This window comes from Lepidochelys kempii, chromosome 1 (genome assembly GCF_965140285.1).
Source record: "Lepidochelys kempii isolate rLepKem1 chromosome 1, rLepKem1.hap1, whole genome shotgun sequence".
Taxonomy (NCBI): Eukaryota; Metazoa; Chordata; order Testudines; family Cheloniidae; genus Lepidochelys; species Lepidochelys kempii.
This window is the reverse complement of record NC_136380.1, coordinates 137,078,336-137,103,712: the sequence shown is the minus strand read 5'-3', so window position 1 is coordinate 137,103,712 and position 25,377 is coordinate 137,078,336. Positions and strand designations below refer to the sequence as shown.

Genomic DNA, 25,377 nt, shown 5'->3' with positions numbered 1-25,377 from the left:
TATTTAGCAAGACCATGAACTGTCAGATATGGGGTTCTGATATAGGCCAGGCCCTGGGTAGACCCACAACCCCCCTGAATGCCTGACACTCTTCAAACGCCATTGTGTGAGCCAAAAAGGTGCATGGTGCTAGTGATCCCTTAGCTGTGGATACTGCTTCTAGGAATCAAGATTCAATACGGCCACCAGCATCTGGTTGGGCACCTCTGTGACCTCCAGTGCTAGTTATCAGAATCGGTCGACCCTGAAGCAAGGATCAGGAGTCTCACGTTGCACCTGACAATTGTTTTCTGGGCAACGAGCTCATCTGAAATGGACTGTATCATCTCCATGAGTTGCCCTCTCCCTGGCCACTTTGGACATGGTTTCCTTCCTGGCCTCTTGCTCTTTTCTCTCTCCTTCCTGACCTCCTCAGTTGCATCCTGGTCCAAGATAAGGAACACATGGCTCCTTGCATCAAGTGGCTGCAGTGGTTCTGTTAACCTGTTCTGCTGCCCCAACAGATCTTATCCCAGCCCTGCAGCCAGCCACCCATGTGTCCTGCATAATTGAGCAGGGTTCGGTCATTGCCAGACTGCTGCCTATGACCCATGTTATCTGCATGCTCTGGTCCTCTTTGGCTGCTAGAAACCAACAAACAAGAAGTGGCCCTGAGAACAAGGCTCCTATCATGGCTCTAAATTTCATGCCAAATCCCACAAGACCTCAAGCCCATCCCAGAAGACCTGTGGAGGCTGGAACTCTTGTGGGATCCAGCCCATGCTATCCTTTTCATCCTCTCCTGTTGTGGGAGCCACCAAAACTCACTCATTAGGCTCAGGGCCCTCCTTGCTTCAAAATCCCTGGCTTTCTCACTCTCCTATTCTCCTTCATCTCGAGACCTTCCCTGACTAACACACACAACCAAGAAACAGAGTAGCTGGGCAAGCCCTTCTAGTGTGAATATGTTCCTTGCCACACAAATACCCCATTCTCACAAAAAAGGGCATGCATGGGCAGATGAAATCACAAGTTGGTTTAAGCTAATATGTTTGTCAATAGATTATCCCTGCCATTCACCAGGCTCTATGCAGTAGTACAAGTCTCACTGTAATTCAGAGCTAAACACCAATTTTGGTATATTTATCTTCTGTTAGCCTTCCTGTGTAGTTACAGTAGAGTGCTCGTGTAATTGCCTTCAAGAAAGAAAAATTACCAGAATATCTGCAGGATGTTTATCTACAACAAAACCTACTTCCTTTTTAATCCATTAAGTAAACAAGAGGTTAAAGAGAGAGGAAGTCATTCAGATTTGGACTCTTGTTTTTCACAATGAAACTCACGTGCCTGAGCTTGCTATGTGAGTGCCAAAAATAGCACAGCAAAAAGGGTTTTCCTCAAGCACTTCCATTATTCACATGATGCGGCATGTTACATAATGCAGACTGTGCATGTTAGACCACAGAGTGCTGTACACAAGGATGTTAGAGTATAAAAATGTCCATTGGGGACAGTAGTACTGAATGTTTTAAAGGCAAAGCCAGGCTTCAGAAGCTGTCTATTACTACATACAAGGCTAAGAAACTTTAGAAAATGAATTATTCGGCAGCCCGATAAAAAGAGGATTTCAATTAAAGTAGAGACACTTCTTTATAAACAACCTTAGTCTGTGTTTACTTTCTCTCTCAGGTTATGGATATGTAAATATTTTATCTTGACAAATAGTCATACTGATTGTGTTTGAGTACTGCAGCCGCCTGTCTATCAACTGACCATCCCACCCGCAAAACAACATACCCTTTAGGCTGCTCTACCACAGATCTCAGGCCTGGTTTAGTAGGAGTGTCATTTTCTGATATAATAATTTAATCTCAGACCTAATATTTTAATCTGAGTAGAACACTCATGCCAATTTATATGTAGAAGTATGTAACCCACTGGTTAGTGGCAGCTAGACACATCCCTCTGGGCCCGATCCACAGGGGATGTAAGTCCGTTATAGCCTCCCACTGCAGAACTGAGCTCTTTAGTTCAAGCCGTGGAAAGCTGTGCTTTTAGTGCTGCCAATCACCAGGTCAATCCCTGGTTTTAGCCAAAATGGCAGCCACAATACATACATTAGTGCTAGGAGAATAATTCTCAAATTATTTGCAATGTACTTACGTGCATAGGAGTACAAAACACTATTGTAAGATCCAAAAGTGCAAATATCCACTTATTCCTTTTACCTTCACCTTGTTTCCTTTTTATATATGAAATTGGTATTCCTTTTACAATGGGTTTTTAACACTGCACGGAAAACTACACAACTGTTTAGGACAGGAAGTGACAACTATAGCCACCTGAAACTGCACAGAGAGAATGTGATCCCCCAGAATGCAATGTAGATACTGGGAAATGTCCTGATTCTAGGAAAAAATACCATGGGATCTTTAATGATTACACATGGTCAGGAGCAGCTCAGGTTTTATTTTGTCTGAAAGTTGACACCTCCCTCTAATAACTCAATGCTCTGCACTGCAATGGTGAGGCATTGGTTCACTACTGAAGCAGAGAGAAGAAAGCCACTTACTGGTTTATCAGTATTACTTCCTGCAGCAACCTAGGCTTTCCTTGGAGATCACTTAGCCAAGTACTGGTTGGGTCTAACTCTCATCTCATAAGCCAAATAAGTTCATATTTCCTGGCTCTCCACTGGAACTCCACCTCTGACTTTACTACCTTTTCCACAAACCACTTCTCCACTGAAGAATTACAATTCTCCTATTTCTCTTAGGGGTGTGTATTATATATATATATATATATATATATATATATATATATATATATATATATATACATACACACACACACACACACACACAGCACCAATCATCAAAGTCGAGAGCAGTGGTTCCCAAACTTGTTCCGCCGCTTCCCGCAGCCCCCATTGGCCGGGCACAGCAAACCGCGGCCAGTGGGAGCTGCGATCGGCCGAACCTGCGAACATGGAAGGTAAACAAACCGGCCCAGCCCGCCAGGAGCTTTCCCTGCACAAGCGGCAGAACAAGTTTGGAAAATACTGGTCTATAGGAAGGCTCCTGGTGACCTACTCATAGAGAACCTGGAGGCAGCTATTGTAAGAAGTCTCATGGGCTCTACAGGTAAAGTGGATATGCAGAGCCTGCACATGAAAGTCCAGGTTCTCCATCAGGTCCCTTTGGACCTATGCAGATATATGTGGATCTTGGGGGATCTCTAGTGTGCAGTTCATGCTTGCTGTTTCTTCCATGGAGAGACAATCCCTTCTCCCTAAACAGAAGACCTCAGAGCAAACTCAATGAGTGGAACTGTTGCAGTTTTCTTCCCCTTAGGCCCCATCTCATGGGTTTACTCTTGTAGATCACAATCTGTTTTTCTGCTCTAGCCCTAGTGCTATGAAACCATAAACAGAGGCTCTAGTGAAGACTGTGAGGGTTAGCAAGATGTCTGTGCATTCTGTTTAAAGCCATATGTCTGCGTGAAGCATTAAACCCCCATGAAAGTTAAGAGACCTCCCCATTAAGGATGTGTATGAACCTAGTTGGTTACTCTGTTGTTCACGTACCACATGTAAACCTGTGGAGATGGTATATATGTTTGTAACAGACTGGCTTTGTGTGTGTATTCACGTTGTGCTCTGGGAGTTGCCTCAGAGAGGAACAAGAGCTCGTGGCAATTAAAGGAGATCTCGATTAGGTCAATGAAAGTGGCCTTGTAATCCTTCCTCTGCAGGTGTGTTATTTAGAAGCTGTCTTCTGACTGCAGCATGCGCATTTCACTGTAAACTCTGTCCAAGCCTTTCAGGGCAGTGAATGATGACCCAGCAAACCAGCTATGTGTTTGTGAGCCTTCTCAAGGCCCCAAGAAGTGTAAAAAAAATATAATTACGAAGGCCAGAAAAGAATTTGAGGAACAGTTAGCCAAAGACTCAAAAAGTAATCGCAATTTTTTTATAAAAAGAAAAGGAGTACTTGTGGCACCTTAGAGACTAACAATTTTATTTGAGCACAAGCTTTGGTGAGCTACAGCTCACTTCATCGGATGCATTCAGTGGGGAGATTTATATACATAGAGAACATAGAATCATAGAATATCAGGATTGGAAGGGACCTCAGGAGGTCATCTATCCAACCCCCTGCTCAAAGCAGGGCCAATCCCCAATTTTTGCCCCAGACCCCTAAATGGCCCCCTCAAGGATTGAACTCACAACACTGGGTTTAGCAGGCCAATGTTCAAACCACTGAGCTATCCCTCATGAAACAATGGGTGTTACCATACACACTGTAACCAGAGTGATCACTTAAGGTGAGCTATTACCAGCAGGAGAGCAGGGGACGGGGCGGGGGGAGAACCTTTTGTAGTGATAATCAAGGTGGGCCATTTCCAGCAGTTGACAAGAACGTCTGAGGAACAGTGAGAGGGTGGGGGGGGATAAACATGGGGAAATAGTTTTACTTTGTGTAATGACTCATCCACTCCCAGTCTCTAGTCAAGCATTGCTGGCACATGATGGACAAAACACCTACAAAATCTCTATCAAGCATTCTTACAACTACAATACCCACCTGCTGAAGTGAAGAAACAGATTGACAGAGCCAGAAGAGTACCCAGAAGTCACCTACTACAGGACAGGCCCAACAAAGAAAATAACACAACGCCACTAGCCATCACCTTCAGCCCCCAACTAAAACCTCTCCAACGCATCATCAAGGATCTACAACCTATCCTGAAGGACGACCCATCACTCTCACAGATCTTGGGAGACAGCCCAGTCCTTGCTTACAGACAGCCCCCCAACCTGAAGCAAATACTCACCAGCAACCACACACCACAAAACAGAACCACTAACCCAAGAACCTATCCTTGCAACAAAGCCCGTTGCCAACTGTGTCCACATATCTATTCAGGGGACACCATCATAGGGCCTAATCACATCAGCCACACTATCAGAGGCTCGTTCACCTGCACATCTACCAACGTGATATATGCCATCGTGTGCCAGCAATGCCCCTCTGCCATGTACATTGGCCAAACTGGACAGTCTCTACGTAAAAGAATAAATGGACACAAGTCAGACATCAAGAATTAGAACATTCAAAAACCAGTCGGAGAACACTTCAATCTCTTTGGTCACTCGATTACAGACCTAAAAGTGGCAATTCTTCAACAAAAAAACTTCAAAAACAGACTCCAATGAGAGACTGCTGAATTGGAATTAATTTGCAAACTGGATACAATTAACTTAGGCTTGAATAGAGACTGGGAGTGGATGGGTCATTACACAAAGTAAAACTATTTCCCCATGTTTATTCCTCCTCCACCCCGCACTGTTCCTCAGATGTTCTTGTCAACTGCTGGAAATGGCCCACCTTGATTATCACTACAAAAGGTTCTCCCCCCGCCCCGCCCCCTGCTATCCTGCTGGTAACAGCTCACCTTAAGTGATCGCTCTGGTTACAGTGTGTATGGTAACAACCATTGTTTCATGTTCTCTATGTATATAAATCTCCCCACTGTACTTTCCACTTTATGCATCCGATGAAGTGAGCTGTAGCTCATGAAAGCTCATGCTCAAATAAATTGGTTAGTCTCTAAGGCGCCACAAGTACTCCTTTTCTTTTTGCGAATACAGACTAACATGGCTGCTACTCTGAAACCAATTTTTTTTCAGTACATTAGAAGCAGGAAGTCTGCTAAACCACCAGTGGGACGATCGAGGTGCAACAGGAGCACTCAAAAGGCGATAAGGCCATTGTGGAGAAACTAAATGAATTCTTTTAATCGGTCGTCACGGCTGAGGATGTGAGGGAGATTCCCAAACCTGAGCCATTCTTTTTAGGTGACAAATCTGAGGAACTGTCCCAGATTGAGGTGTGATTAGAGGAGGTTTTGTAACAAACTGATAAACTAAACAGTAATAAGTGACCAGGATCAGCTGGTATTCACTCAAAAGTTCTGAAGGAACTCAAATGTGAAATTGCAGAACTACTAACTGTGGTTCGTAATTTATCATTTAAATCAGCTTCTGTACCAAATGACTGGAGGAGAGCTAACATGACGCCAATTTTTAAGAAGGGTTCCAGAGCTGATCCTGGCAATTACAGGCCGGTGAGCCTGACTTCAGTACTGGGCAAACTGGTTCAAACTATAGTAAAGAACAAAATTGTCACACAAATAGATGAATATGATTTGCTGGGGAAGAGTCAACATGTTTTTTTGTAAAGGGAAATCATGCCTCACCAATGTACTAGAATTCTTTGAGGGGGTCAACAAGCATGTGGACAAGGGGGAACTAGTGGATAAAGTGTACTTAGATTTTCAGAAAGCCTTTGACAAGGTCCCTAAGCAAAGAAAGCTGTCATGGGATAAAGGGAAGGTCCTCTCATGGATTGGTAACTGGTTAAAAGATAGGAAACAAAGAGTAGAAATTAATGGTCAGTTTTCAGAATGGAGAGAGGTAAATAATGGTGTCACACAGGGGTCTGTACTGGGACCCGTCCTATTCAACATATTCATAAATGATCTGGAAAAGGGGTAAACAGTGAGGTGGCAAAATTTGCAGATGATACAAAACTACTCAAGATAATTAAGTCCCAGGCAGACTGCGAAGAACTACAGAAGGATCTCTCAGAACTACGTAACTGGGCAACAAAATGGCTGATGACAATTCAATGTCAATAAATGCAAAGTAATGCACATTGGAAAACATAATCCCAACTATACATATAAAATGATGGGGTCTAAATTAGCTGTTGCCACTCAAGAAAGATCTTGGAGTCACTGTGGATAGTTCTCTGAAAACATCCCCTCAATGCACAGTGGCAGTCAAAAAAGTGAACAGAATGCTGGGAATCATTAAGAAAGGGATAGATAATAGGACAGAAAATATCATATTGCCTCTATATAAATTCATGGTATGCCCACATCTTGAATACTCTGTGCAGGTGTGGTCGCCCCATCTCAAAAAAGATATATTGGACTTGGAAAAGGCTCAGAAAAGGGCAACAAAAATGATTAGGGATATGGAATGGCTTCTGTATGAGGAGAGATTAATAAGACTGGGACTATCCATCTTGGAAAAGAGACGACTAAGAGGGGATCTGATAGAGGTCTATAAAATCATGACTGGTATGGAGAAAGTAAATAAGGAAGTGTTATTTACTCCCTCTCATAACACAAGAACTAGAGGTCACCAAATGAAATTAATAGGTGGCAGGGTTAAAACAAGCAAATGAAGTATTTCTTCACACAATACAGAGTCTGTAGAACTCTTTGCCAGAGGATGTTGTGAAGGCCAAGACCATAACAGGGTTCAAAAAAGAACTAGATAAATTCATGGAGGATAGGTCCATCAATGGCTATTAGCCGGGATGGGCAGGGATGGTTTCCCTAACCTCTGTTTGCCAGAAGCTGGGAATGAGTGACGGGGAAAGAATCACCTGATGATTACCTGTTCTGTTGATTCCCTCTGGGGCACTTGGCATTGGCCACTGTCAGAAGACAGGATACTGGGCTAGATGGACCTTTGGTCTTCCCAGTATGGCCATTCTTACGTTCAAGATCTCTGCTTGGCAATCATCTACACTGTACAGATAGGCGATCAGCTGCCTCTTTGTCAGCATCTCCCCAGGAACTTGCTGGAGATCTTCACCTGGTGAACTGATGCTGCGCGGAGGAAGTGGCAGGCCTGGTGTGTGACTCTGGGGAATATGCAACATCTCCCGCTGGCCCAGTGAACATTCCCCAAGAGCAAACCACTGTGGTGGTTGTTCTCTGGACCCAGTTCATGACTACAGATACCTTGATAATGCAACTCCATTGGAGCCCAGCCTGCCAAAAAGTGGGGCCAAAAATACTGCAGAGGTACACAGCCTGTATATGGATGATCCTGGTCTTATGTGCAGTAGGGGCAATGCCATCATGGAAATCCAGGAGAGATCTCTGTAGATTTTTCCTTAGGAAAAAGGGAAATCAGACCCTATGCTGGTCTCATCTAGGTGTCTCCAAAAGGTTAAAAAGAACTGCACAGCAGAGCACCTACTTCAACTAGTTTTGCTATTTTGAATTTGGTTTCCAGGAATGCACATTATGCTTGCCATATAAAGCAATTAATTTTACCTTGCAATGAGAACCTGACAATTCTCTTGTTATTGTCAGTTCTGTGTATGTCAGTTCTGTGTATGGTCACACCTGGGGCAAAAGCACTCTGTTCACATGGCAATGCCACTATTCAATCTTCTGAGTTGCATATGGAATCCAGCCTGGCTAATGGCTCCACCTGACAACAATCAGGTTATTGAATGATACAGGGAAGATAGCAGAAAGAGCTCACACCAGGAGCTGTGTGGGTCTGCTCTGATCATGAAAGCTGATGCTTCTTCTATAACGCAGCAAAATCTCCTGAAATCACTTTTTTACTGACCTTGGTCAGAGTCAGAGGCATAAAACAATAGCCAGTTGTAGAGCAGAGATGAGCTGTGTTTTTGTTTTGGGAAACCAACAACTCCAGGGAGGTTTAGATTCTGGTTCCATTTTATCTGCACCACCAGAGTTTTATAGGTCAGCCACCAGCACTGTATAATGAGCAATATCCCTAAAAGTATTTCTCCCTCCAGTGCTGAGTTTATTACCCCCACCCCCACTTTTCACCCATAATCTGGGTCTATCAGCTGCCAGTACATTACTGCAAAACTGCTAAAATAACACTCACTCTGGGTGGTGTATACTGTAAATATAAAAGGTTTCAGACCAACTGCTCCTCACAAAAGAACAACAATAAAAAAAATCAGTAAACTGGTTTCTTTTTAATTCATGGTGTTCACAACCCAATAAACAAGAGTCAGAGTATGCCGAGAAGGAACACTGTAGGGTTTCAGGTTTAGGAATGAACGTCATGTCAATCAAAGTGCATTTCACTACACGAACCTAGTTTTGTTGGAATACATTCATTTGAAAGATGAGATAAAAGAGATTTTTTCCATCTCCGGGCACTGTCTACTCTCCTGTCTCCACTCACTACACAGTAAGTACATTTACAGGGGAAGCAGGCTACACAATGCAAATGCACTTTTCCTGAGAAAATTGGGGATGACAGTGCCATGAATGTAGTGATGGGGTGGGGGTGTGGAGATAAAGATTGAGCACAAGGGGTCGAAATGTATAGCATAGAACAGCTTTTCATACTCGGGATAGGACTGTATATTTTGCTGTGGCATTCAGCAAAGAGAACACAAGAGGTTACATGTGATGCCATGAAAACAGGCTGTGCTGCAGATTTATGACATAGTTTTCACACCAAGTGTCTCTCTTGGTCCCTCTTTCTCTCTATGGTTTTACCCTTGAGTTTGAATTGTAAATCTGATTCACTTTCCTATATGTTGACGACTCTTTGCTTTGCAAGCCATTCATGTGCTGCACCAACTGGATGCTTTCATTCCCAACAGTCACAGCCAGTGCCTGTCCCCAGATTGTCAGAACAGATAGCAGCAGTGAGAATGGAAATAGCACAACAGTGAAAGAAAGAAAGGCACAGTGAGAGAAGACCATCATGCAAAACCATATGGATTACTTCAAAAGGAAATAAATTGTGAATGGTCAACAAACAAACAACAAACAAATAACAGTGGAAATAATAAAATAAAAAGGAAGTCTTAGAAACTTTATTCCTTGTTGTGAAACACTAGCATCAGAGTTCCTAGGAAAGTCAAGCAAAACCAACCCAAATGGATAGCTGCTCTTGTCTCATTTGACATTCTTTTATTACAACAAAATATTTCCTGTATCTTTCACATTTGATTGACTTACAAGAATCAAATTAACAAAGAGTAAAGACAGGTCATCACAGCAAGTGATCCTAGACCATAAGACTAGCCATACTGGGTCAGACCAAAGGTCCATCTAACCCAGTATCTTGTCTTCTGACAGTGGCCAATGCCAAGTGCCCCAGAGGGAATCAACAGTACAGGTAATCATCAAGTGATCCATCCCCAGTCGCCCATTCCCAGCTTCTGGCAAACAAACAGAGACTAGGGACACCATCCCTGCCCATTCTGGCTAATAGCCATTGATGAACCTATCCTCCATGACCATATCTAGTTCCCTTTTTAACCCTGTTATAGTCTTGGCCCTCACAACATCCTCTGGCGGAGTTCCACAAGTTGACTGTGCGTTGTGTGAAGAAAGAAGAGTATCACAACTACTGTATAACTACTGCTATTGTTGATCAATACACACACTTTTAGGGCTGTGTAGTTATAGTATTGTCACTTGCTAATATTAGCCTGTTAACAACTCATTCCCCTCCAGAGAAGTCAGTATTTCTTCAACTAGAATTACAGTACAAATAAAACAGCTTCTGCTGCCACCACATTACTCTTGGAAATAAAGACTTCCAGTGGCAGCAATTCTGGCACACATGCCTGCAGATTTGGAATTGTATCTACAGCCTCGTATATCTGGTATTTAACACACGAAGTCACAATTGCCTCAGGAAGTCTGGTTGGAGAATGAGACACACAGGATCAATGACCAATCCACTGACACCTATTTATAAGGGTAATGAACTGCAGCTGGAACCTGTTGCAAGTTTTCAACTCCTTTTATCTAGGAGTAATCAGTCACTGGAAAGGAAGCTTTAGAATGTGAGTCTAAAGTAGCTGTACCTTGTTTTGTCTCTTTTGTCTTCTTCTAAGCCTCAGAAACTCCTTGTGCTGCCTTGAAACAAAGTTGACTGCTGCATATTCCAGTAATGCAGCAAACACAAAGAGAAGGCACACAGCCATCCAGATGTCGATAGCTTTTACATAGGAGACCTAGAAGAGAACAGAAACAGAATGCCTGATAAGTCATATATGGAATCACAGTCCTTCTTAAATAGGAGATTATTATTACAGAAAACATCTACAACTACAAACACAAACAGACTTCAACATAGCAGAAGTTCCAGCTTTGTCTCCACGCTATGTCTAGAACATTATAAAGCACACTGATACACCTAGTGGCTGAACAATATACTTCAAAGTAAACATCTGCACTCAATAAGTACTCACAGTTGTCTGAATGACAGAGCAGGTAAGGACACATCATATCTGTCTAACTCTTCAGTACTTTTAGTAAACACATTGGCCAATTCTCTGCAGTGGGTCCCTTTGCACATATTATCAAAGCTACTTTGTTTCTTTGCTGTTGGTCACCTTTTCACACTTCTAACAGGGCATGCCCATTTAATATGTTTTTGCATATGAACAGCTTCAGCCTTATGGGTCTGACTGAAACCCATAGTGGTCTATGGGAGCATTTCCATTAATATCAGTGTGCTAAAGATGGCCCTATGCACAGAGGGCTTAGAAGGCCGTATGTGCAAAGGAATTAAATATTTTAAGAATTGCAGAAAGGATACAGGGCTTTGTCCTGCATGTCACTGGGCAGCACACAGAGAATTTCAGAGATTCTGAGCACTACTACTTAGCATTCCCTGGAGGCTAACCTGCTGCCCTGAGCATATGAATCTAGTCATGCCTGCCCCTGCAGTGTAGAGTGGCCAAACTGGATATGTCAGTAGGGTGAGATAGGGTGGGGCTAGTAGCCTGGTATAAAGTTAGGAAACCAGGCATTTAAATTAGATGCAAAGCAGGTGTATTTGAAGTTGCAGGCCACACCCTTGTAGGAATGTTCAGCAGCAGTATTTAAGCACTCTGCACAGCACAGTGCAAACCCCTCCATGTTCCAGGCAATCTGGAAAGCATGGGCCACAGGCTGAGATATATTAATAATCAAGCCACTATAATTTCTTCAAAAACATAGCTGTAATTGGCATTGTGATTGTTTGTTAGCATCTTTAAAGGGGCAGCTTGTTTTCATGTAGAAATACCTTAGTAATCACATTAGGAATGCGCAAACACCTGGAATGTGCTGCCACAGACATTGCATTGTGGGACATGAAGCCCCAAGGATCAGCATTTCTGATTGAGCAAATCCTGTGCTCATGTGCATAAGGCACTGAGGGCAACCTAATAAAGGAACTCTGGAGTTAGCCTGCCTGCCACTTATGTAGTGCTACTGTAAATTACATCCACACAGTTGCTGAGCTAATTGGATTATTATAACTCCACCTTGCTCAGCTGAAATCACGTGAGTAGCAACAGCAGCATACTTGATAGCTGTCCAACATCTGGCTGGGATGATTTAGTTGGGGTCAGCCCTGCTTTGAGCAGGGGTTGGACTAGATGACCTCCTGCTGTCTATTCCAACCCTAATCTTCTCTGATTCCCTTGACTCTGCATGACACAGCACTCAATGAGGACAAGAAAGCAATCACAATGTAATACTACATTAAAAAAAGGGCAAAAGTCCTATAATAGGGTAGCATCAATCCCTTCATTTCCAAAGCACTATGCATCATTCTACCTATGCAATCCTAGTAAGTGACTGATGTAGCTAAAAACCCATGTAATGCTTTGAAATCAACCTTTGTGCCTTTTTCCAAGTTCCCCAATACATGGAACAATCTCTAAGTCAGGCCCTTTCCCTCTGCTGGTTCAAATACTTCTAAAGGATTCACTTCTTCTCCAGGCCCATACAAACTAACTCATGGCAGTCACTTGTTGTTGTTGTTGTTTTTTGGTACCACAATGTAATGTAAGAGATCCCATTGGCTTCCAAGTCTATTTTCTCTTCCTTCAATTCTGCCCTATTCCTCACCAAACAGCACTATTTCTCCAGCCTCCTTGACTTCCATACCCACAATCCTAGCTGTTTCTTTGTCACAGCCGGCATATGAGGTGAGATTGTTCCCTACTTGTGCCATTATCCATCTACAGTGAGCTAATGCCCCAAGGTAATTCCTGGACACGAAAACCACAGCGGTTACCTTTGAAAACTTTCCACTTTTGCCCTTGATATCTAGTTCAATTTACCTCAGCATTTCCTGTAATTCCTTATATAGGAAATACTGCAAATTCCGAGGAAATATTTTCTCTCTCTCTAGTGTAATTGAAAAGGTTTGGATTTTTTTAAGAGTGACCTCCAGAAAACCTTTAAAAAGTCCTAGCATATTGGCTCACCCTACTCTATAGAGTATTTTAAGAATTTGATGTTTGGAACCATCGCCTTGTTCAGTTTTATCACATTCAGGAAGTCCATTAAGCATTTCTTGTATTTTTCTTTCTTTAACTCACTCAATTGCCATGTACCTTATGTTGCAGAGCTTCCGCTCTAGTGACTTTTTTAGAGCGTTAATGGCTCCCTACCAATCACACCATAAATGATATAAATTATTCAGATGCTCTGTAAATGTTTTAGGATGAGTTAATGAGGAAAGTTTTTCAGAATGAGGTCTGTCTGCACCAAGAACAAGACATGATAAGGCTGAGCATAACAAATGTGACAGAAGAATTCCTTTTCCTTTTTAGCATTTATACCTTTCTTATCTTCACTTAGTTGATATTTGGCCAAACTATACTGTACATATGAAGGACTAATTTTTGCTCTGACATATTTCTGCAAAACCCAAAACTCCATTCATTGGAGTTCCCTAAGTTGTAAATAAGCACAGAATTTGGCCCTTTAAAAATCAGCTGTGTTTGCAAGCTGTCATAGGGTGACTGCCCTGTTTAAAAGGAAGCACGGTTCAGTTTACCCATGATTAATAAACTGCCTCCCAGTTGGGGTTAAAAGAACGCAACAGGATCTTATAAAGGAAGAGCAAGGAGATGGACGAGAGAGAGTTATCTCACAATAGACTGAGTGAGATAGACAGAGAAGGGCAGGTGAGAGCTGCCTGAGGAGGAAAGGAGAGACCCAAGGGAGAAACAGGAGCAGAGAGGAGAGCTGGTACGAGCTGTTAGGAAGAACAAAAGGTTGATTTGGAGGAATGGCCAGGCTGGGGAAACCCTGCTGAGTTACAGGAGAGTTGTGAAGAGACCCTGAGAAACAAGGGGAAGAACCAGCTTGGTTAGGAGAAGGTGAGCCCAACTCAGGAGGGTTGATGCTAGAGAGGTAGGACTCACAGGCAGGAAGCAGGCCTGAGTGGAGGGCTGCACGAAACTGAGCCCAGATCAAGGACATTCCCTGAGCATGGGCAGGATTCACAGGTAGGGATGTCTAGCTGAGTGAGTGGATGTCTGAGTCATGGGATACCTGACTTGGGGCTACAAACCAGCCAAGAGTTGCAGGAAAGAAGTAAATCTGGGAGCTCTCAGATGGATGGCCTGGAGAGTGGAGCCCTGAAACAAGGGCAAAAAGAGTCTGAGAACAGACTGGAGATGGACTCATGGAAGGGTGAGCTGGAAATTATGTCCTGGGAGAGGGCATGGAAAATGGCTGTGATTGTATCAGTTGTAGGTTGGGGGTTTGGAAGACTGGTTTTATCATGAGGGTTCTGTGGATGATTGTATATGCACAGGAATAAACTATACCTAGAAGCAGGCTTTTAAATTGGACAGAGAGAGATTATATTTCTTTTAAGGCTGAACCATGGGGACACAGAGATGGGTACACCTGTTGTAATAACTATACTCCTGCATAGTAACTGTACTTATTTTGGGCCCAATGTATTAACTTGCGTTTTCCCAATCTGAATCTTATTTTGTTAATTCAAGTCCATGTTCCTAACCTCCCTGATATTTTGTGCTAGTCTCTGTCTTTGCAATACTTTCCAGGTTATGGTCATTTGTACCCTCTAATTTCAAAAGCCAGATTCTCTGGGTGATAGCCAGCATAAAATGAAGCATAACTGAAGACAAATACGGCTGTCCCTGCTTATGCCCGTACTGAAATTTGGCATCAAGTATGTACTGGATTTGCCTTAGTAAATGCATTAGCCTAGACCATCCCCTCCAATATTAAAACTCATGGGATGGAACTCTGTGAGAAAATCTCCACGAAGATCACTTGCAGAGTTCTGTTCCACTGGGCGTGCTGGGACCTACCCCCAAACCTGGCTGATCCTGCAGGATGAAGGAAGGACAGGACCATCCATGGTGTAGATCCTGTACCACAACACCAACTCTAGCCCTCAGAAGCCCCCTCTCTCTCCAGCAGTGCAGCTTCACTGCAGCTGTGCTATCAGAGTCCTCCTGGGCATGCGACTCCTGGAGCATGATAACTGCAATTTTTAACTTTAAAATTCTTGTAAATCAGTGTAGTGTGCACTGCAGAGATAGCTACAGCAGTCAAGAACTGCCTAAACTTAAGAACTTAAACTGATTTTCAGAAGTGCCAATTACCCTCACTCTCAATAAAGTCAACACTTACTTAGGTACTCACATATGAAAACGTGGGCCCTACATTTTAAGTTGCTAGGTAGAAATGGACATGGGTAGAAAGACCACAGATGAAAACAACTGTGAAAGATGAAATAGAAGATACAACACCATGGTCTGCTTCAGGAAACAGACTGCTAATAGGATTTTGAAACAAAAACACCATTGTTAAAAATCATACACAGAGCAACATGCTGACACTAACGTCCACTGCAAAAATGTATTAACTTGAGAGGTACAATTTGACCAAGATCATGGCAAGTACTCATCTTGAGAGATAATATACTTAAACATTCTTAAGATTCACTGAAACAAGAAATCTCTACATGCATTGTTATATACATTCTGAATGGCTGCATCAGAAACATCAGTAAATCTCTTTGCTGTGGTCACTAATTTCTGAAATGTCCATTTTGAAAAAAATTAAATTAACTTAAGTCCAGAAAATACTTTATTTTCCTCTGAAGAACCAAGCAGAATATGTGCATTTCCTTATTCTATCTGATTGGGTCATCTGAGGTGAATAGTAATCTGCATTCAACTCAGCAGCTGCCAGCTAGGGTGCTGTCAGTACCTTTACTACCTGGTTGGGTAGAATTGCTCCAGAGCTCAGGATTCTTTGACCTTTGAATAGAATGACCTCGTGCATGGCTCTTTTTAAAATTACGAGAATTTAGAATAAATGAACCCCGTTCTTCCATGTAAGCCAAATAATAACCACCAAATTGAAAACTGATAATGTAGTTGTTGTCACTTATACCAGGTGTGGGTATGTATAAGTGTATTTATTGTTTTTTCGACTTGATAGCACGAAAATAGTGCTGTGGTTCAGGGAACTACAGTACGCTCCAACACACAGTTACCATACTGTAGTTTCTATGGTAGTCGCAACTAAGCAAACCATTAAAAGTGATCCAGTTCACTGAAACAAACAAGAAGAACCTAAATTTAGAAAAAATATGCCATGGGCAATACCCTTTTAAACTCTTGAGCTCTGTTTGTGACTAGACCAAAGACTCGTTTATTTCCTCCCCCTCGTTCTGCTCCTCCTCTTCCCTAAATTGTAGACTTCCTCCAAGGCATAATTTGGAGATAAAAGGCATTTGCTTATTTTTGTGACTGTCAGTCTCTCTGTATTAGTAATAGATAAATTAAACAAGTCCTTTGGTTAGTGACAATTGCCCTACCAACATTAACAACAACATCAGATTAAACAATTGAGTATGGGGAAATCAGATGCCCCATTACATTACGCTCACTCTTGACCACACATACTGTCTTCCTAATCTGATACTTGAGCACACGCTTATGGTTTTTGAGGGGTTAAGCATCATCATTCTTAGATGTAAGCCTGTCTGATTCTTTTGGCATTATATTCAGTATTGCTACCTCCATCAGATCAAAACATATAAGCCAGGCAAGTTCGTTCTTTGTGGGTAGTTGAAGAATTTTTAGATAAAGATCATGTGACAAAAAGTACCTGAATATGCACCCTATCGAATTATCCTCTTCCTATATTTGGAAAAAAAAGACTGGCAAAAAGGATATTACGAGGGGCTTGCATTACCACACAATCGAACTAACTGGCCAAGGGTCTGCAACCTAGGTTGCATGCCTCTGAGATCAAACCAGGCCCAAACAACCCAAAGCAGATTTGAGACCATAAACAACCAACCCACATGATATTTTTCCTGTTTACAGTATGCTGGGTTGAATGACTCAATCAATGCATTTTTCAATTTCAGAGCAGTATTTGTAATCAAGATCTAATTGCCCTGGATGGTCTGAGATGTCTGACCCAGAAACTTGTTTCTTTTCTGTTTTTTAATTAAAGTTAATTATGATCCAGCTGTATTTACAAACCTAGAGAGAATAAGTTCAGCCTTTGGAATGAAGAAGCAGAAAACCAGTTGGCTGGGAGTATATTCTCCCCTCAGTGCACATGCGTAACTCCCAGAAGTGCTCATGAGCACTATGCACTTGCATCCAGGGTAGAGCAGAATAGATAGTACCACATTTTATATTCATTTTCTCTGATGATTCTGATTGACCAGAATCACTTTCTGAAACACTGATGCTAACACAGCAGATCAGAATGCAGTGGTCTCCTATGCTGTTAGGGATATAAAGTAGCCTATTGACTTCCGGTTCAAATTTGCAGGGATTTGAATGTTTGGAAGCAGAGCCAAGTGATAGGGCTTTGTCTGGAAGTGGCAAACTTTGGGTAAAACTCCATTCTCACCTCTGCTTTCCGACCTGTACTATAATATTTTCATCTGACTCTATGTTCTCATTTGTACTCTATTGCCAAGGGCTTTGTCTGCTTGAAACTGTGCTACCCCAAAGCAAGGCTCAGGGAGGGAATCCTCAGCTGCAACCTACATTGCAGGGCCAGGTATTTAGCATAGGTGGCCTGACCATGACAATTGCCGAGGCTGATGAGAGGGGAATAGCAAAGAGACATGCGCATGTGTAAGCGGGGGAATAGTCCCACTACTGTGGGGAACTTTCCTGGCTTCTGCACTACCCTGGCGAAGTGGGTTAGCGAAAGGATCTGAGTCCTCGCTCCCACTTCCTTTATCCAAAGGACTCCCTGCCCTTGAGGACTCCCATTCCACGCTCCTGCCTGGCAAAGTCCTCATAACCCCAACAAGGGTGGGCCCAGGATTCCTGGCGGGCTTGACCCCCAATCCTGCTGTGGTCACCTAGGACAGGGGCTAGGGTGTCCCCACTCTGGGGTACTCTCTCTGCACTGGGCACTTCTCTGACCCACTGACCATTACATACAATTTAAAGCAAATGCAAGTTATTTAAATCAACAATTAATTTAAAAAAGAATAAGGAAAAATGGGAAAGGTTCAAAGAAACACATCACCCTGCTCTGTGGCAGAGAACATCACAAACAGTGTCTCTGGAACGTCAGGGCAATTCACAGTCTGTTCCTTGTAAGTTCCAGGCCTCCTTCTCAGGCTCTGGCTGTGCTGCAGGGATGCTGGGTTGGACACTCGCTCTGGTGGTGGCCACACGCTCTCAGGCTCTAGGTGGCAGGGCCCTTCTTCCCAGCATTTGCCCCTCCCTGTCGGGGTTATCAATCCCCCTCCGAGTCTGGCCTGCAGAGCCTCCTGGCTGAGGCGTCTCCCTGTGCTGGGCCCACTGCCCGGGGTCTCCCTCGCTCTCCCCAGCTGCTCACCGCACCCAGCTCTGGACTGCTCGAGCCCCAGCTCCACTACTCGGTCTCAGCGCTGCTGCTGCTCTTCCTCTAGCTCCCTGGGCTGCTCCTCTGGCCCCTCTGCCTCTGGTTGCTGCAGCTCTGCTCCCAGGACAGGTCTGCTCTGCAGGCTGCTTCTGTGACTCTGCTCCCAGCACTGACCTGCTTCGTTGGCTGCTTTTCTGGCCCCTCTGGCTCTGGTTGCTGCAGCTCTGCTCCCAGGACAGGGTCTGCTCTCTCTGGGCTGCTTTTCTGGCCCCTCTGGATCTGGCACGGATCTGCTCCCCAGCTCAGCTCGGGCCCCTGCTTTCTCCTCAGCTCGGCCCCACTCTGTCTGACCCACGCAAATCAAGCTCACATGGAGGATGGGGCCTCCTGACTCCCTGATTAGCCTACCCACCCTGTCATTCAGGCTGACCTGGAGCATTGGCCTCTCTCCCCATTGCTCCTAGGGACTGTCAGTCTCAGGGTCCTGATTCCCCATCAACCCTTCCCCCTTTTAGTACTGGGAGCTAGCAACTAAAACACCCCCACTTAATGTTAGTAAGGGGGCAACATGCTCCTCCTCCATGAAGGATGTTTGGTGTCTTGTTGTACAGAGGCCCATTAACATGCATTCATTTGTAGGGATCACATCTATTTTCTCCCTTCCACATTCCAGAGTAATAAATAAGTCACTTTTTGTGGCATAAGGATCCCTTGGCTGGGTTCTTGGTAGATCCCCCCCCGCACGACAGAAAGGCATGATTAAACAGAGAGGCCAGTGCTTCAAGATTTGATCCTTTGTTCCTCACCCACTGGCTGCTGCTAAACATACCAGGTGTGTGATAATATTCTGTATTTCCTGCAGCCAAAGTTCCAGCTTAACGAGCTTCTTACCTCTGGATTGGAAAAGCCCGTATCTGAATATCACCAAGCTGTAAAAGTGTCTGCAGGGACTCCTCTCCACAGATGGAGGCAATCCAAAAGTACAGCTGTGAGCTTATGAGCAGGATTTTGCAGTTCCCTCAATGAAGAGTTGTCTTAGGAACTGTAGGACCACAGCATTGTAACCAGGGCTGGGGAAATGGTTTGCATGGGAATCTGACCACACATGATCAAGACATGTTCAAGTCTGCTGAACCCGAACAAGGAAAGCTTAAGTTTACTTGATGTTTGCAGTACAACTTCATTATATTGCAGCACAAACTCTCAGGGCAAACAAGGCTGGAGACAAGCCACCCACTCTCTGCTCTCCCGTGTTTGGTGAAGAGTGTATTCCACTGCTCAGGGAAAATACAGCATTCAGGGTCAGGCTCGCTGCAGTACACACAAAACCCCTGCAGGTTCCCTTACCTCTACTTGTAAAGCGGCAGACCTGTGCTGTTACATCTAACATATTGGGTTGTCAATGCAGGATGGCCAGTGCTGTGCCACTTGCTGAGAGTACATACCATCTCACAGAGCACAAAGTCACGATGCCCTGTGGTAGATCCCCAGCTACTCATGTACCACCTATAGAGTTCATAAGTGTTTCCATTGCTTTTCTTCTCTACAGTCCCTGGGCTACAGTTTTACTAAGCAGGAAGAAAGATGTTTTGCTCACCAAGACTATGATTCACCATTGCCCTTCAATGCCAACATAAAGAGCAACTAAATATCTTTGGTGCAAGAGATTCTCCAAGGGTGCCAGAGAGTCAACTTTGTGCCTCGCTCCCCACAATAGGCTCAAGGGACAAGTCAGAGCAGGCATGGACTGGGCAGGGGGTATGTCAAGTGCATAAGAGGGATGGGCCAAGGCATTCTTATGTCCAGGTGATTCTGCAATGGCTCTTCGGGCTATTGCAGTCAGAGGGTAACTCAGAAGAACATCAGGGCTGACCTAACCTGTGCCAGGTAAGAAAATGGCTTTGGTTGCCCTGGAATTGGGCACAAGCTGCCTCCCATTTGCCTGCTCAGGGATCAATGAAGGCCTGAAGTTTTACCAGCAGTGTAATGAGTCACTTTAACTCTTTCTTTAACTTTCAGCACTTTAAAAAAGCTCAGAAAACACACTGCACAGCGTTTTAAATCATGTACCTCAGGTTTTGAAATCATAACTCGTTCCTGACATTTTAAAACACATTTGTTTGCTAGAAAATTCTGTTCACAGGACACGCTAATTTTGGTACAGAAGATGACAAATTGTGAGCAAGTGTCATGCCCACCCGACTTCCAGGGCATTGGTTTTTATTGGTAAATCAAACAACAACAGCAGGACCTCACCCTGAGTTTTCTCGCCAACCCCAGTTGGCCCTATGGTTTCCTGCAGCACCAATCTCTTTCTGCCTCTAGTTCCTTCTGACCAGAGAAAAGGTTCACACCCACCTCTCTGGTAGCCCGCTGAAGTTTATAAGCCACATCTTCCATAATAAATCATCAGAATTAGCCGCAACATGCAGCGTTCTAATTCCTGTATGGACCAAAGAAGAGTCCTGTATCTCTATGCAAAATTGTAGAACATACCACCCTGGTACAGAATATTTTTATTATAATGTATATATTAAAGATAAGTATATCTGAAAAATTCTTGTTTAAAAATAATTACCCTGCTAGCAAATTGAAGAGAGGAGTGACACATGGCTAGAAACATGAAGAGAAAAACTTAAACGCTATATTTAAAAGATAACTTTATGGCTGATAAGTTATTAATAGATGTCAGGAATTTTCAGTAACCCTTCCTCTATCATTCTTTATCAGAGCTGCAGTGAAGTGTTTGCCTTGTTGTTGAACCCTAGTAAATGCTTCTCACATAAGCTGACATTTATTCACCTGCCATTACAAGTGCACAATGCTTGTGATGAAAAATAAATAAATTAAAAATCAGGCCACCAAGCCAGAAGAAGATCCAGAGAAATAAAACCTCCTGCATGAAAGAACATCACATTGGCAGGGAGTAGGCTATACTTAGTGGTTATTTAAATAACAATGCTCAGAATTTCTATAGCTCTTCCTACCAAGGGTCTTACAGCAATTTACAAACATTAATGATGCCTCATATTATCTCTGCATGAGAAGAAAGTAGTATTAGCCCCGTTTTACAGATGGGAAAACCAAGATAGAGATTATTACTAAACAACTGGCCCAGCTCCACACAGAGAGTCAGCAACACAGCTGGGAATAGAAAACCAGCTTTCTTGCCTGTCGACAAGTGTAGACAAGAGAGATGGAAGAATCAAAGGTGATCCCGCACGATGTGGGCCCGAGTGAAAGGAGAGATGATGGTGTTGAAAGAATCATGTTCTCCTTCCTCATGAAAACATTACTTTTTGCAAAAGCCCACTCAAGTCACTCATGAATACATTTGATCTGATGATCTGTAAGTAAATTTGCTCCCTCGCATCTCTACTCCTTTCCCCACCTCAGTCCAAAGGGTTTCTCCCTCCCCCAACAGCCCCAACTCCTCTCAACAGGTGCTCTCCTCCTCTCCATCTGGAGGCTGCAATGACGAAGAGAGGGTAGCTAAGCAGAAGAAGAGAACTTCATTACTCTTTCTTCTCTGCCCAGTGGCCCCCTTCGTATCTTCTTCTGGTCCCTTGCAGGTTTAATGACTGAGCACACCTACATCCATGTAATCTATCTAGCTACTTTATGAGCCCCCTTCACTTTAGTGCAAGAGCTCCTCTCCTTTCATAATGTGTTTCTCAAAAATCTGAGGAGGAAGGCAGAGGCAAAATCTTCTCATTCCCCAGCATGCAATGGGGCAACAGCTGGAGATAGTCAACCTCTTCAATCTAGAGGACCTATCTTCTGCTCTCCTCTTTTTTCTCAGTTGGCTGGACTAGCTGCAGCATGATGTCTCCGTCTTTGCAGCAGCTCCTGTTGTCCTAAAGACAGCAGGAGGCACCGTAGAGAGAGAGAGAGAGAGACCCAGTCTGCTGCTAGTGCTGATGGCTGATAGATTGCCACCTCCTTTATTTCCTACTTTACAAGGCCTCATGACATCTCAGCAGATAACAACCTATTGTTTGCAATTCCCCACCTTAGTTCTACATATTTTTATCCTGAAAGCACTTAAACTTGTTTTCAGTATGTTTGTGAATATACAGGCTCATTAGGCCATTTCTAGACACTGAGGAAAACACACAAGCTACTAGATAAATGTATTGGGTGGAATGAACTTTAATTGTGCAGAATGGAAAACAGAATTTTAGATGCAACCTAATTCAAGGGTAATGCATAGAAACAAAGCTTTGGTTTTGTATGGATTTTCTGACTGGATAGACTTGTATCATATTTGATCAGCATGTTCGATACAATTATTTTCAGAAGGTCCCAAGTGGATGGCTAAGTAGCATTACAAATAGAGATTGTGAACACTGATTTTTAACCACATGGACTCCACACATTGCAGTAGGGCGAGGCATGTCTCTCAATCTTTAGCAGAGTTTAGATTTTACTTTTAATGCAATACTTATTTGACTGTGACATGGAAAGACCTGTAAAGTCTTCACATGTCATTGTCTGGCTATACTGAAAGGACAGGAGACACCTGATATGGTTTTAATCAGGCTGCAACTTTATCATTAGATGCCCGGCAGATAAAAGTGTACAGTGCAGGTAACCCCATGTTCGTTCAATAACTCCAGTGGGCTTCCCCCAGCCCCCACTCTTTTTCCATCCAGGTCCTCCAGCCAACCCATTGCTGGGACCTTACCATCCCCTCCTCTTGTAGGAGGGTTAAGGTTGGCTAAGAAAGGGGGGTTGGCTTCCTGCCTTACCAGTCATTGGAGCCCCTCCACACCATTCCATTGTTCTAACCAACACCTCCTTTCTAAGTCCTTCACCAAGGCCTTCTTCCGGTCACTGTACCTCCCCTCTGGAGTACCTGCACTGGACATCCACCCCACACTTACATGATGAGTTGCAACATATTCCCTTCATCCCACACCTCAACAGAGCCCTTCCCAAACCCTGCTCCCCCACCCCCATACACTCCACCTAGGCCAATCTGGTGGTGAGGGAAAAAATCCTTCCCAGCCCTCTAAAAAGGGGCAGCTAGCACAATGCCCACAGCAGGTCTTGACCAAACCTGTTATTTCACCACCAAAAAGGGAGGGAGAGTGGGTGCTGCCTCAGTCTGCTCCATGTAAAAGGGGGCTTCACCACACAGGGATGCCTGTTTTAAACCTTTCCGCCCTTCCAGTTCTTAGGTGATGAGTCAGCATCACCAGGCTGACCGCTTCTCCCCCCACTTTTGCAGCAGTTTCTGACCTCTCCCTCTCCCTCTCCCTCCCCTCGCAGCCATAAAGCACTGTTCCCCTTCCTTCAGCCAGCTGGTCAAATTCCTCCCTGCTTAAAGGTGTGGTGCGATCCTTCTGCGTGAGAAGAGATTGAAATGATCAGGACTATTAGGAGACTAATAAAAAAGGGTATGATAAAGGTATATTAAATAATGCATGTTATAAGGAAGGTAGGTCTCATGCTTCTAGTTACTGCTTCTCATAACAAGGAGAAAGGATCATTCAATAACATTGAAAAGCAACAAATTTAGGGAAATACTGCCTCTGACAGAGTGCTTAATTAGACGGTGGAACTCATTATCACAAGATTGCATTCAGACCAAGAGCTCAGTAGGATTAAAAAAGATATATCAACAAGAACATCCACATTCATATTAGATAGGACAAAAATAAGAACTATAAACCTTTATGTCCCACGGCATAAGCCAACCACTAACTAGAGCAAGGAAGAAACTACCCTTATGGCTAGGTTATGCTACAGTTGTCCACTATGGAGTTTTTGTACTTCCTCTAAAGTACAAAAGCTGGGAACTAAGGAAAGAAGCATCTACTGAAATTTACCAAGCTGGAGTTACTTACAAACCATTAAGAAACATTGCTCTGTAACGGATTCCCTCCTCTTACCTCTTAAGACCTTATTGAGACAAAGCCTCCTACGGTGAAGAGCAATTCCCTTGTTATAAACTGGTATACCTATTTAATTAACTTCAGGGCTTTACAGACACAAACATATTTAAAACACAGTTTGAGAAGGCTTTCAACACTTCCATTTATTATAAATAATATTGTTTAATCACAGATTTCTCATGCTTAGGTTTTGGGGTTTTTTAAATTGGTGTTTTATTGTGGTTTGGTGTGATTAGTGCAGAAGCCTTGTAATAACCAAATAATATGATACTCTAATCTAATAATTTGTGCATACATATGATGTTCAAGGGAATTATTAAAAGTATTTTCTCTCATTACAATGATATCAAGACCAGGAAGCCTTGTTACCTACCTATGTTCTAGGACCATGACTTTTCACTGCAAATATGTTTAATGAAATTGTATGCAACAGACTGTAGTTGTATGTTAAAATAACTAACTCCATTGAATGACCCTTTAAAGGGACCTTGCCATTTCCTGTTTTTTATTGCAAATGTTTTAAAACAAATTTTGGTTTAAACTGAAAACCAGAATCCCTGATTGCAGACAAGGACCAGATATGTGTTAGCCAGACAAGCCTTCCACTTTCATTGATTGAAATAGAATACGGGTACTATTAAACCTTGCCCTTCCTAATAGTTTTGTATTTCAGGTCACTAGGACAACAAATTGGAACAATTTAAGGGTGTAGTTTGTACATCATTGCACATTAAGCTGGAAATATGCCCCTTAGTGTGCATCCCTGACGTATAACTCCCCATTAACACAGAGAGACAGAATAATATGAAGAATTGTGAACACAGGTACCATTGCTCAGAATTCTTTGATCTGTGGCATCATTTGGTGCTTAATTTGATATTTCTGAATTTCAAAGCCATCTTCCTCCCTCCTCTCCCAGTGTAGCATTTTGAAATACAATACCTTCTTATGTATACTAAATGTCACGGAGGCACTGTCATACAGTTTATGCCTAAATACCTAGTATTTGCTGCAGAAGATC

At 43.2% G+C, this 25,377-nt stretch overlaps 1 protein-coding gene across 4 annotated transcripts in view; it reads right to left on the bottom strand.

Moving 5' to 3' along the window:
* GLRA2 (glycine receptor alpha 2) overlaps positions 1-25,377 on the bottom strand; it is a 164,095-nt gene that overhangs the window by 32,417 nt on the left and 106,301 nt on the right. For all 4 annotated transcript variants that reach the window (XM_073355350.2, XM_073355359.2, XM_073355379.1 and 1 more), the window contains one exon: positions 10,662-10,811. In XM_073355350.2, coding sequence (XP_073211451.1) covers positions 10,662-10,811 — 150 coding nt within the window. The remainder of the gene's footprint in view (positions 1-10,661; positions 10,812-25,377) is intronic.